The sequence below is a fragment of the Sciurus carolinensis genome, chromosome 5 (assembly GCF_902686445.1).
Source record: "Sciurus carolinensis chromosome 5, mSciCar1.2, whole genome shotgun sequence".
In the NCBI taxonomy this organism is placed as follows: domain Eukaryota; kingdom Metazoa; phylum Chordata; class Mammalia; order Rodentia; family Sciuridae; genus Sciurus; species Sciurus carolinensis.
In genome coordinates this window covers 81,198,029-81,212,497 of record NC_062217.1, presented here as the reverse complement: position 1 = coordinate 81,212,497, position 14,469 = coordinate 81,198,029, and the positions used below count along the sequence as shown (strand labels likewise).

Below are 14,469 nucleotides of genomic sequence, written 5' to 3'. Positions count from 1 at the left end.
TGATGATATGATTGTATACTTAGAGGAACCAGGAAATTCCACCAGAAAACTTTAAGATCTCATAAGTGAATTCAGTAAAGTAGCGGGATATAAGATCAATGCACATAAATCTAAGGCATTTCTATACATGAGCGATGAATCTTCAGAAAGAGAAATTAGGAAAACTACCCCATTCACAATAGCTTCGAAAAAAATAAAATACTTGGGAATCATCTCACAAAAAAGGTGAAAGACCTCTACAATGAGAACTACAGAACACTAAAGAAAGAAATTCAAGAAAACCTTAGAAAATGGAAAGATCTCCCATGTTCTTGGATAGGAAGAATTAATATTGTCAAAATGGCCATACTACCAAAAGTGCTATACAGATTCAATGCAATTCCAATTAAAATCCCAATGATGTACCTTACAGAAATAGAGCAAGCAATTATGAAATTCATCTGGAAGAATAAAAAACCCAGAATAGCTAAAGCAATCCTTGGCAGAAAGAGTGAAGCAGGGGGTATCGCAATACCAGATCTTCAACTCTATTACAAAGCAATAGTAACAAAAACGGCATGGTATTGGTACCAAAATAGAAAGGTGGATCAATGGTACAGAATAGAGGACACAGACACAAACCCAAATAAATACAATTTTCTCATACTAGACAAAGGGGCCAAAAATATGCAATGGAGAAAAGATAGCCTCTTCAACAAATGGTGCTCGGAGAATTGGAAATCCATATGCAACAGAATGAAACTAAACCCATATCTCTCACCATGCACGAAACTAAATTCAAAATGGATTAAGGATCTCGGAATCAGACCAGAGACCTTGCATCTTATAGAAGAAAAAGTAGGTCCAGAGCTTCAACATGTCGGCTTAGGACCAGACTTCCTCAACAGGACTCCCATAGCACAAGAAATAAAAGCAAGAATTAATAACTGGGATAGATTCAAACTAAAAAGCTTTCTCTCAGCAAAGGAAACTATCAGCAATGCGAAGAAAGAGCCTACAGAGTGGGAGAAAATCTTTGCCAATCATACTTCAGATAGAGCGCTAATCTCCAGAATCTATAAAGAACTCAAAAAACTCTACACCAAGAATGTAAATAATCCAATCGACAAATGGGCTAACGAAATGAATAGACACTTCACAGAAGAAGATATACAAGCAATCCACAAACATATGGAAAAATGTTCAACATCTCTAGTAATAAGAGAAATGCAAATCAAAACCACCCTAAGATTCCATCTCACCCCAATTAGAATGGCAATCATCAAGAATACAACCAACTACAGGTGTTGGCGAGGATGTGGGGAGAAAGGTACACTCTTACATTGCTGGTGGGGCTGCAAATTAGTGCAGCCACTCTGGAAAGTAGTGTGGAGATTCCTTAGAAAACTTGGAATGGAAACACCATTTGACCCAGCTATCCCACTCCTTGGCCTATACCCAAGGACTTAAAATCAGCATATTACAGAGATACAGCCACATCAATGTTCATAGCTGCTCAGTTCACAATAGCCAGATTGTGGAACCAACCTAGATGTCCTTCAATTGATGAATGGATAAAGAAAATGTGGTATATATATACAATGGAATATTACTCAGCCATAAAGAATGATAAAATTATGGCATTTGCAGGCAAATGGATGAAACTGGAGAATATCATGCTAAGTGAGATAAGCCAATCTCAAAAAACCAAAGGAAGAATGATATCGCTAATAAGTGGATGATGACACATAATGGGGGTTGGGAAGGGTTAGCGTTGGGGTTGGAGTTGGGTTTAGGGAGGGGGGCAGGAATGGAGGAAGGAAGGACTGTATAGATGGAGGGGAAGGGTGGGAGGGGAGGGGGGGAAGGGAAAAAATGGCAGAATGAATCAAACAACATTACCCTATGTAGATTTATGATTACACAAATTGTATGCCTTTACGCCATGTACAGACAGAAAAACAACATGTATCCCATTTGTTTACAATTTTATAATAAAAAAAAAAGAAAGTAAAAAAAATATATATATATATATTGACTACATAAGTAATATGAAAACAAATATTTACTTTAAAATTAAGAATAAGCAGGGGCTGGGATTGTGGCTCAGAGGTAGAGCACCTGCCTCACATGGTTGGGGCACTGGGTTCGATCCTCAGCACCACATAAAATGAATAAAAAAAAAATTAAAAATAAAAAAAAAAAAAAAAAAAAAAAAAAAAAAGCCTACCAACAAAGAAAAGTCCAGGACCAGATGGGTTCTCAGCCGAGTTCTACAAAACTTTTAAAGAAGAGCTCATTCCAATACTTCTCAAAGTATTCCATAAAATAGAAGAGGAGGGAACCCTCCCAAACTCATTCTATGAAGCCAATATTACCCTGATACCTAAACCAGACAGAGACACATCGAGGAAAGAAAATTTCAGACCAATATCCTTAATGAACATTGACGCAAAAATTCTAAACAAAATTTTAGCAAATCGCATACAAAAACATATTAAAAAGATAGTGCACCATGATCAAGTGGGTTTCATCCCAGGGATGCAAGGTTGGTTCAACATCAGAAAATCAATAAATGTAATTCACCATATCAATAGACTTAAAGTCAAGAATCACATGATTATTTTGATAGATGCAGAAAAAGCATTTGATAAAATACAGCACCCCTTCATGCTCAAAACACTAGAAAAAATAGGGATAGTGGGAACATTCCTTAACATTGTAAAGGCCATCTACGCTAAGCCCATGGCTAATATTATTCTAAATGGTGAAAAACTGAAAGCATTCCCTCTAAAAACTGGAACAAGGCAGGGATGCCCTCTTTCACCACTTCTATTCAATATCGTCCTTGAAACTCTAGCCAGAGCAATTAGACAGACCAAAGAAATTAAAGGGATACGAATAGACAAAGAAGAACTCAAACTATCCCTATTTGCTGATGATATGATTGTATACTTAGAGGAACCAGGAAATTCCACCAGAAAACTTTAAGATCTCATAAGTGAATTCAGTAAAGTAGCGGGATATAAGATCAATGCACATAAATCTAAGGCATTTCTATACATGAGCGATGAATCTTCAGAAAGAGAAATTAGGAAAACTACCCCATTCACAATAGCTTCGAAAAAAATAAAATACTTGGGAATCAATCTCACAAAAAAGGTGAAAGACCTCTACAATGAGAACTACAGAACACTAAAGAAAGAAATTCAAGAAAACCTTAGAAAATGGAAAGATCTCCCATGTTCTTGGATAGGAAGAATTAATATTGTCAAAATGGCCATACTACCAAAAGTGCTATACAGATTCAATGCAATTCCAATTAAAATCCCAATGATGTACCTTACAGAAATAGAGCAAGCAATTATGAAATTCATCTGGAAGAATAAAAAACCCAGAATAGCTAAAGCAATCCTTGGCAGAAAGAGTGAAGCAGGGGGTATCGCAATACCAGATCTTCAACTCTATTACAAAGCAATAGTAACAAAAACGGCATGGTATTGGTACCAAAATAGAAAGGTGGATCAATGGTACAGAATAGAGGACACAGACACAAACCCAAATAAATACAATTTTCTCATACTAGACAAAGGGGCCAAAAATATGCAATGGAGAAAAGATAGCCTCTTCAACAAATGGTGCTCGGAGAATTGGAAATCCATATGCAACAGAATGAAACTAAACCCATATCTCTCACCATGCACGAAACTAAATTCAAAATGGATTAAGGATCTCGGAATCTGACCAGAGACCTTGCATCTTATAGAAGAAAAAGTAGGTCCAGAGCTTCAACATGTCGGCTTAGGACCAGACTTCCTCAACAGGACTCCCATAGCACAAGAAATAAAAGCAAGAATTAATAACTGGGATAGATTCAAACTAAAAAGCTTTCTCTCAGCAAAGGAAACTATCAGCAATGCGAAGAAAGAGCCTACAGAGTGGGAGAAAATCTTTGCCAATCATACTTCAGATAGAGCACTAATCTCCAGAATCTATAAAGAACTCAAAAAACTCTACACCAAGAATGTAAATAATCCAATCGACAAATGGGCTAAGGAAATGAATAGACACTTCACAGAAGAAGATATACAAGCAATCAACAAACATATGGAAAAATGTTCAACATCTCCAGTAATAAGAGAAATGCAAATCAAAACCACCCTAAGATTCCATCTCACCCCAATTAGAATGGCGATTATCAAGAATACAAGCAACAACAGGTGTTGGCGAGGATGTGGGGAGAAAGGTACACTCATACATTGCTGGTGGGGCTGCAAATTAGTGCAGCCACTCTGGAAAGCAGTATGGAGACTCCTTAGAAAACTTGGAATGGAACCACCATTTGACCCAGCTATCCCACTCCTTGGCCTATAACCAAAGGACTTAAAATCAGCATATTACAGAGATACAGCCACATCAATGTTCATAGCTGCTCAGTTCACAATAGCCAGATTGTGGAACCAACCTAGATGTCCTTCAATTGATGAATGGATAAAGAAAATGTGGTATATATATACAATGGAATATTACTCAGCCATAAAGAATGATAAAATTATGGCATTTGCAGGCAAATGGATGAAACTGGAGAATATCATGCTAAGTGAGATAAGCCAATCTCAAAAAACCAAAGGAAGAATGATATCGCTAATAAGTGGATGAGGACACATAATGGGGTGTGAGAAGAGTTAGTGTTAGGGTTAGAGTTAGGTTTAGGGAGGGGGGCAGGAATGGAGGAAGGAAGGACTATATAGAGGGAAAAGAGGGGTGGGAGGGGTGGGGGGGAATGGAAAAAAATAACAGAATGAATCAAACATTACCCTATGTAAATTTATGATTACACAAATGGTATGCCTTTATGCCATGTACAGAGAAACAACATGTATCCCATTTCTGTACAATAATAAAAAAAATAAATTAAAAAAAAACAAAAACTAAACATAAAACCACTTTCAAATTAAAAAAAAAAGAAGAATCAGAAAGTACTCAAGAATCAATTTTGTTTTGATTTGCTCAAGTAAATTGCTAAATTTAGTTAATCTAAGGAATTTTTCTTTTGATAGTACTTTGAATGAGAACATTAATATGAAAAAAGTTCAAATTACCAAGTTTAACATCACAGAAAAGACCTAATTCCTCAAAGAAAGAAAATGCATCATCTTCCTTACCCCAATAATGTATAGCACTACATTCTTGTAGAAACAATACAATATGCATTTGGTCACTCGAAAATAGTTCCAAGTTCCATGAACCAACAGAAGCTTCTCCAAGTATCGAAACTGAAAATACAAAAACAACAGTCAACACAAGTTCAAAGGAACCTACCATTTAGTGTGAAACCTCACAAGGTATCATGTTCTCAGTATTTCATGGTCTTGCGGTTTCCTCTTTAGCAAATATAACATGAGAGAATGAGTATTATTCCTAAAACAATCTGACATGGCACTCAGCTATAATGACATTTTAAAAATTCTCTTGTTTCAACAACAACAACAAAAATAAATCATTAAATATGACTTTTTGTCCAGCAAATGCTTCTTTGTTAGTAATCATCACAGGCATGGAGTTTTCAAAATTAAATTTGTTTTTATGTGCCTGGATCTTAATTGAATCAGATACACATTTAGGATCTTAATCATGAGAACAAGTCAAAATTATTTAATCAAAAGAACCTCATATTGGAAACAAGAAACTCAGACTCAATCATTGAGTTTTTTTTTCTGATCAGGTTGAAGTAATAATGTCTTATAGGAATCACTTCCCTGTTTCCTCTAATAAATAAAAGAAAAATAAACAAAAATGTAACAGCGAAGCAAGGGCAGACTCTGTGACACTCCTGAGACTTCTCACCCCATCTCCTTTTTCCTGTTCTTCTAATGTAAAATGTACAGTATTTATTCATTGCAATGTTTATTTTTTTTCTACTAGAATGTAAGCCGCATAAGGGCATGTATTAGTTTTCTATTGCTGTGACCAAAATTACTGAGACAATCAACTTATACATAGGAAAGATCTGTTTTGCCTCAGGTTTTCAGTGGTTTTAGTCTATGGTGGGTTGGCTCCTTTTGTTTGGGCCTGTGATAAGACAGCACATCATGTGGAGAGTAGGAGAGGGAGGAAGTTGCTCACCTCATGGTGGTCAGAAGGCAAAGAGAAAGCTGTGAAGGCATAGGGTCCCAACATGCCCTTCAAGGACATGTTCCCAAAGAACCAACTTCCTCCCACTACAGCCCACCTTGCAGAGGCGGCTTCAGGCTGGGACCAGATATTTACCACCTGGGCCTTTGGGAGACATTTCTAAACCATGGGAGGGCAGGACTCATGGTTTACTTTGTTCACTGATTAATCCTGCACATCTAGAAACATACCCAGAAAGTGACTGACACTCAGTGAACATGTTCTGAATGAATGTGTTTTCATGAATTATTCCACAAAATGAGGCAATTCAAGGTAATTTAGTGGGTCCTCAATTTAAAGAGTGACTTCAAAATGGCAGAAGTTGGTATATATAAAAAAAATTAACTCTTAAAAAAAGATTATGAGTGTGGAACATGAATGGGCAGGATAGGGAGGAAGATATTTAAATCATAAGATGCATAACTAAACCAAAAATAAGTGAATTTTAAAAAATTTTTGAAGCCCAGAACCAGATAATAAACTTGAGTCAATGTAAACAACATTCGTATTGCCTCAGTTTTCAGTTTTGCAATAATTTATCTTCAGGGGAGAAAAAAAATTTCTAAATCAAAGTTCTATTTCTTAGGATAGTTTTAAAATATTAAGAAATTTGGGGAGTGTCGGGGTTTCGGTCGGACCCCTGGCCCTAGGTGTGGCAAGGCTAAGATGGCGCCTGGCAGTGAGCCAGAGCAGTTAACTTTTGCACAAACAACTGACATTATTTTGAGGAAGTTCCAGGGATTGGCTAAGCTCCCTGATGGACAGTACAGGTCCACTATATGCCTGCCTTTGCTGCCTGTATCTGTTAATGCTCTCCCCGCGTGCGAAAATGCTGATTGGTTACTGTACTATAGATATTGAAGTGTAAGTTCCTCAAAAAGGGAGAACAAAGAAAGAACTAGGAGAAAGTAAGCGCGCAAAATAAAGAGCTCATAAAAAGAACCAGGTTTGCGTCTCGTCTCTCTGCGGGCAGGGAGCGCGACAAATGGTGCCGAAACCCGGGATCCAAAGAACAATAATTTTTCACAGACAAGGGTAAGTTAAGTGGTAAGTAATAAAGTAATAAAATAATAAAGCAATAAAGTAATAAAGTAAGTAAGGCTAGAAAGCCCGGTAACAGAGAAATATTAATAGGCTTTAAGCCCGGTAGCAGAGAAATATTAATAGGCTTTAAGCCCGGTAGCAGAGAAATATTAATAGGCTTTAAGCCCGGTAGCAGAGAAATATTAATAGGCTTTAAGCCCGGTAACAGAGAAATATTAATAGGCTTTAAGCCCGGTAGCAGAGAAATATTAATAGGCTTTAAGCCCGGTAACAGAGAAATATTAATAGGCTTTAAGCCCGGTAACAGAGAAATATTAATAGGCTTTAAGCCCGGTAGCAGAGAAAGATTAATAGGCTGAAAGCCCGGTAAAAGTTCACAGAAGGCAGGTTCGTTGCCCGGTAAAATTAGTTAGTTTCAATTTATGAAGTGGTACCAAACTGTGTGTGTGGTGTGTTATTTTTGTGTTTGTTGTGTGGCTTGTTTGTGTGCTTGGAGCTCTTAGTGCTGTAAGATTTAATCATAGGAACAGAACTGTCTAAAACTAGAATGCAACAGCCTCTTAGGGAGTTGCTAAAAAGTCATGGAATGTTCCACAGTGGGAACATAAAATAGTAGCCATAGTCCCCACAAGTATTGGGAGATAATTGTTTCATAATTTTCTGCATTCAAACCTAACCTGATTTCTCAACCAGGTAAAAAAGGGTTAAAAAGTCCTGGGTGATCCTCCCTCCCCCTGCCACATTGGAATGTAACTACAGTCTCAAGGAGAAAAGGGGGGTAACCTAAAGATAAGAAGAAAAGAAGAAAAAAAGTGTCCGTTTTAAACTCCTGGGCCGCTACACAAAACTAACTTATTCTTCAGGATTCTTGTTTTGTTTTGTTTTTTCTTTAATGCTGTATTTTTGAGCTCATAATTTTGATCCTACATACCTAGGTTAATGATTTTATTTTTGATCAGTTCTATTTTTTATTCAACTGAAGTTTTTGAACAGCTGTTTCATTGCAATGAACATTTACCTATAAAGTTACAAGGCCTTTGATTTTGTGTTATGTGTTATGTTGTGCTGTCTAATGTCATGTTTTGTCAAAACTGAGCGCTCTTAAAATTAAAATTTAAAAATGGATCCAAATACTTTTATTCACGTGATTTAAAAAGGTTCAATTTAAATTGGGTAAACTAATGAAAGTAAAATATCTTTAAAAATAACTTACAAGTCTCCAGGTGGTCAAACTAATGAAATGTTAATGTTAAACAATGTCTAATATCAATTGCTTCTAGGACTTTTCTTCAGCAGGAAAGAGGCAACGGATCCTGTTCAGGACACTTGTCTGATATCTTGGTTTTATAAAATAAATAAATTGGAGTTAACATGTATGGGATTACTCAAATGTGTTTGTAGAGACGTCTGGTTAATTTACAAAGTTAAAATGCTAATTGTTAAATAACATCAAGTACTTTTAACTCCTTAAATTACATGGGGTATCATACTTAAACATTATTGGTGTTTTCATAGGTTGGTAAATAAAAAGGGTTTACGATTACTTTGTGTCCTCACTAAACTAAAAACAAGGTTATTAGAAGTTATGTCCTAACAAGTGGAATTCTATATATAAAGGGTCCCAAAAGTTTCAACTGTGTTTCAATTAAGAGTACTATAAACAACAAAATATTTAATCTTATTAAAATAGGGTGATTTATCTAAATTCAAAAATTTCATAAGAGTTGTTTCAGAATGTGAACAAAAAAGGGGTCAACAAATAGGAAAGAGAAAATAAAAGGTTCTGGGTATGGAAATGTATTTAGTAAAAAGAAAAAGAAAATGTTTCTGGATAAGTAAGTCTGTATGTAATAAAGGGCAAGTTTCAACAAGTCTGTGTGTAACTAAATTGGTTGTGTGTATGTGAAACAGCTAAAGCTATTTAAGGTTTTTCCTAAGGTGAAATACTAATGTTCTAATATAAACCAAAGTTTAATCTATATGGTAAAATGACATGGTAAAATGACAAAGTTTTCTTAAAAACACTAATTTACTCTTAACTTTGTGTCTCTTAAGTTTTATTCTTTAAAACAATTGTCTTAAAAATAGGGGTTTATACAATTATGGTTAAGCAACTGTTAAAGATTGTACTACGTTATAAAGTCTAAATTTTTCTTTAAAAACTAAAATTGGTAAGAACCAATTCCTCACTAAAATTAAAATAACTCTAACCACAGATGTACCTTATAACCCACAAAAACAAGGTATTGTTAAACATGCACATCTCACCCTCAAAAATGTTCTTTATAAACAAAAAGGGGGAATAGAGGAGACCTTCAGGTCCCCTAAAGATAAACTTTCTCTTTGTCTCTTTGTTTGGGGTTTTTTTTTTTTTTTTTTAACTGTGGGTAATAAGGGTAACCCGGTGCTTTACTGGAGCTGCGGCTCAGTTTGTGTGTTTCCACGGAATAAACTAACTTACTACCTCTTTTTAGTCTCTTAGGAGGAACAGTTCAACTATGTAACAAAACAACTGCTTCTCTCAATTGTACTTCAGATTTGTGCTATCTCTCAATGTTAAAATGCTTCTAGGTTCCTGCTGGCAGACTTAATGTGTGTTCCTACTTTCTTGCCCATACCAGTTTCTATTACAGATGATGAATTGCCAGTATTGCTTTCCAGAAATAGGAGAGATTTTGGAATCACCGCAGCAGTCATTACCACCATAGTTACATCAGCAGCAGCAGCCGCCGCAGCAGCTGTAGCCTTGACGACATCAGTACAGTCAGCAACTAAGCTTAATGAAGTGGTCCAGCAGACAGCTACTGCTCTGTCTACTCAACAAACAGTAATCAACACATGAAAGCGGGAATTCTCTTGGTGAACCAGAGGGTGGACTTACTCCAGGAACAAATGGACATTTTGCAGGAACTGTTAAGCGTAGGATGCATTTATCACCTAAGAGGACTTTGTGTTACACCCATAGCTTATCATAACTTCAGCTATGCAGCAAACTTGTCTAGAATCTTGTCTGCTCAGCTACAAACAAATTGGTCTTATACATTTGATAATCTTACTGCTATTCTTAGATCTCAAATTGTTAGTCTCAATGCTACTAGAGTTAATGTAGCCCCTATGTCCGAAGTGCTAAGTTGGCTATCCTCTTCTTTCAGTTTTGTAAAACAATGGGCAGGTATGGGAGCCTTTTGTATGTTCATGGTTGTTGCTGTTGTCTTCCTCACACGCTTTATCATGCGCATGCGCCGAGATCAAGCTAGAGATCGTATCATTTTCCATCAGGCCATGGCTGCCCTAGAGGCCGGCAGTTCCCCACAAGTATGGCTCACGATGCTGGATCGCTAGCCAGACGGGTAAGGAAGGAGGTGACCACCGTACCGACCTAAGACAGGAGCTGTAGCATGCTCTGCAGTTATCCGATGATGGGTAAGGACAGTGGTTGACCACTCCGCCTAAGACAGGCACGGTCCCGAGCTTTCCTTTTCTTTTTAAAGAGAAAAGGGGGAACTGTCGGGGTTTCGGCCGGACCCCTGGCCCTAGGTGTGGCAAGGCTAAGATGGCGCCTGGCAGTGAGCCAGAGCAGTTAACTTTTGCACAAACAACTGACATTATTTTGAGGAAGTTCCAGGGATTGGCTAAGCTCCCTGATGGACAGTACAGGTCCACTATATGCCTGCCTTTGCTGCCTGTATCTGTTAATGCTCTCCCCGCGTGCGAAAATGCTGATTGGTTACTGTACTATAGATATTGAAGTGTAAGTTCCTCAAAAAGGGAGAACAAAGAAAGAACTAGGAGAAAGTAAGCACGCAAAATAAAGAGCTCATAAAAAGAACCAGGTTTGCGTCTCGTCTCTCTGCGGGCAGGGAGCGCGACAAAAAAAAAAATTTCTAAATCAAAGTTCTATTTCTTAGGATAGTTTTAAAATATTAAGAAATTTGGGGAGGAGGTAGCAAACTCTCTTCAGAGAGTTTTGAACAGAATATTATACTGATGTGCTTTGGGCAAGGGGAAAGTTGTACCCAAGAGGCCACAAAGCAAAATGATGGTTGGTTGACCCAACACTGCAACTCAGGTAAGGATTAAAGGAAGATGGGGCAGAAATGGACAAATGTCCACTGCAATACTGGGGATAAGTGCCACTCTGGGGGAAAGTATAAAACATTAGACACCATGGTAGCACTATGCTTTCTATCTCCAGTATAAATTGCTGTTACTTATAAGCTGGGAAAACAAATTTATGGGGCTTAAAGTGCTTTCATGAATCTGAAATAACTTTTCAATAGGGGCCAAAGCATGAATCAAACCAATATGCTGCATTAGGGACTGAGCTGGTGTGGCAACTTGGAGGCATCCAGAGAAGGAAGAAAAGCCTGAAAAGTTGTCCTGTCTTCCTAACCACAAATGCAGCTGTGATGAGGGAGCCCAGAACAAAGGTAAAAGAGGATTCAGATGGCAGGTGCTTGAGAGTGTGAAGTGCCCTGGCTGTGAGGACAAATGCTGGACTCCTAGAACTTAAGCTCACAAAACCCTACACCCACCTCTCCTAGATTTTTCTTTAACTCCAAAGAGAACAACCTAACAATTTTAAATCCCATTAAGATTTGGTTTTAAAAGAAAAGTCTCTTCCTTAGACATACATGAGAAAATGGCAAACAACTATTCCCTTAAAATTCCAGGGTGGCTGATCCCTGACAGTACTATGCATCTATGGTGTTTAAAAGTTCAAGACTTTATCACATATAATTGTTAAGACTCTGAGAAGCATGTGTCTCAATGGTACTTAGTGCTGAAGGAAAAGATATGAATCAGTTTGGTGTGACCATTCCTGTCTATAGGCAGATGCTCTGATCCTAATCAACTAGCATGCTCCTCAACTCAGATCTCCTGGAACATAGGATTTCCAGTTTATCCCTCTGTACAACAGCACAGAGTTAATCCAAGCATATGTAAGTTAGAACTGATCTGATTCAAATATGGACCCCTAATAATGTATGCTGTACAGCTGGGGACATAGTATGATAGAAGTGTATGCTTAGCATATACAAGACTCTGGGTTTGATCACAAGCACCATATTTAAAAATAAAAGGAGAAGGGGAAGAAGAAGAGAAAGATACGTTGTCACCACTCTAGCTTCAAGAATCTACTTATCTGTGAGTGGATTACAAAATACATAGACTCTCAGAGATAACCTACAATAAGAACTGCCCCAAATAAGGATAACCTACCCAGAGTCCCGTGGGTATTCCTAGGGAACTTTTCAAAGATTACATAAAGCTTCTGAACTCATCAAGACTGAAAAGTGTTACTGCTGATTGGTGTCAAATATGATGAAAATATCAAAGTCAATATTAAATTATTATACCTTCAAAATTCAAAATATAAAGTGTTGAAACAGGAAAATGTTTTGTTAAATAGTGAATGATATTGTATGGTGCTATCTCTATCATGCTGGTGAATATTGGCCCATAGTTTTGATTGGATTTATGCCTCCACTCCCCATGATCATAAGGTTGGCTGCTTCCATATAAAAACATCAATTAAGAAATAGTTATTACTATGGTTTAGATGTCATCTGTTTTCTAAGGATCCATGTGTTGGAAGCTTGGACCCTAGGGTAGCACTGATGGAACATGGTGTAGAGCCTTCAAGATGTGGAGCTTACTGGGAGATATTTAGGTTATTGGGGCCTTGCCCTCAGAAGGAATTAAGGCAATTATCATGGGATCCTTTGGCAGTTCACTTGAGGGATTTATTATAAAGGACTGAGCTTGGCTTCAGTCAGGCTTCTTTGGCTTTCTGTACCAAGATGTGATCACATGTTCCCACATATGCTTCTATCATTGCTATACACCATAATGTGACACAACTGAAAGGGTCCTCACTACAAGTCAACCAAAGTAGGCATCATGTCCTTGAACTTCCCAAACAGAGCTAAATAAACTTCTTTTCTTCATAGGTATTTTGTTATGGCAGCAAAAAATTTACAAATACAGACATGTTAAAGGGAATTTCCTTTTACAAAATTGTGATTATTCTGCCTGGGGAAGTTGATATCCCTTAGATGATACTGCTTTATAAATCAACAAAAGATAACAATGTTCTGGTGAGTAAACTTGCTTATTCCTGGTTTCACAGGGTCATTAGGTCAAATAATGGCCACCTCACCCAGGAATTTAGCTACTGGTTACTATGTAAGAAATTCGGAGTGATTTACAACTGTCCCTATGTAAAAAATGCAGTTATAAATCATAAGTATACATTCTTCTTAATTGTCTACTTTTGGAAATAATTTGGCAGTTTCTTACAAAACAAAACATTCTATGACACAATCCAGAAATCCCACTCTTTGGTATTTATTCAAAGGAATTGAAAACTTGTGTCCATTCATGCAAAAATCCACACATAGATATTTATGGATGCTTTATGTCCAATGGCCAAAACTTGAAAGCAACCAAGATGAACTTTAGTAGGTGAATGGATAAACAAAATGGTAATCTAGAATATGGAATATTATTTGGTGCTAAAAAAAAAGAAATGAGCTGTTTAACCACTGAAAAACTTGAAGGAAAATTACATGCATATCAAGTGCAAGAAGTCAGTCAAAAAGACTATATGCTGCATGATTCCAAATACATAACATTCTGGAAAAGACAAAACTACGGTAAGAGTAAAATGATCAGTAGTGGTCAGGAGTTGGGTGGGTGGGAGGATACACTGATAGAGCACAGAGGAATTTTAGGGGAAATTGTATGATATTACCATGGTGAACACCTATCATTCTACATTTATTTGAATCCATAGAGTATACAACATCAAGAGAGAACCATAATGTAAACTATGGACATTTGGCAATTATGAAACATTGTAGATGTAGGATAACAGTTGTAACAAATGTACCACTCTGGTGGCGGATTGTTGACAATTCCTAGGGAACCTCTGTACCTTCTGCTCAGTTTTTCTGTGAATCCAAAGATGTTTTAAAAAAAATAAATTAAAAAAAAACTGCCAGTAAAAAGGAAATTAAGAGATTGTATGTCTTAAATAAATCTTTGTCAAGAGACACCACAAAGCAAAATACACATTTTTGAGGAGACAGGGTTTAGAGATTATATTAGCAGAATTACAGAGTCTTAGTGGATCAGTTTGGTCAACTTCATAGCTGATCAATGAACTCCAAAGTATGTAAGGACAAAACCTTTGAGAACCCCAAATGTGTGGTAGTTTCACTTATAAGGTAGCTTAGAGAAGTTAGGAACAACTCAGGGACAGATGGA

The 14,469-nt window shown here is 37.0% G+C and overlaps 1 protein-coding gene across 1 annotated transcript in view; it reads right to left on the bottom strand.

Annotated features, from left to right (window-relative positions):
- The window catches only part of LOC124985625 (phospholipid-transporting ATPase IB-like), a 207,097-nt gene that overhangs the window by 65,919 nt on the left and 126,709 nt on the right, over positions 1-14,469 (bottom strand). The window contains exon 28 of the mRNA XM_047554330.1: positions 5,145-5,255. Within this exon, the coding sequence (XP_047410286.1) occupies positions 5,145-5,255 (111 nt within the window). The remainder of the gene's footprint in view (positions 1-5,144; positions 5,256-14,469) is intronic.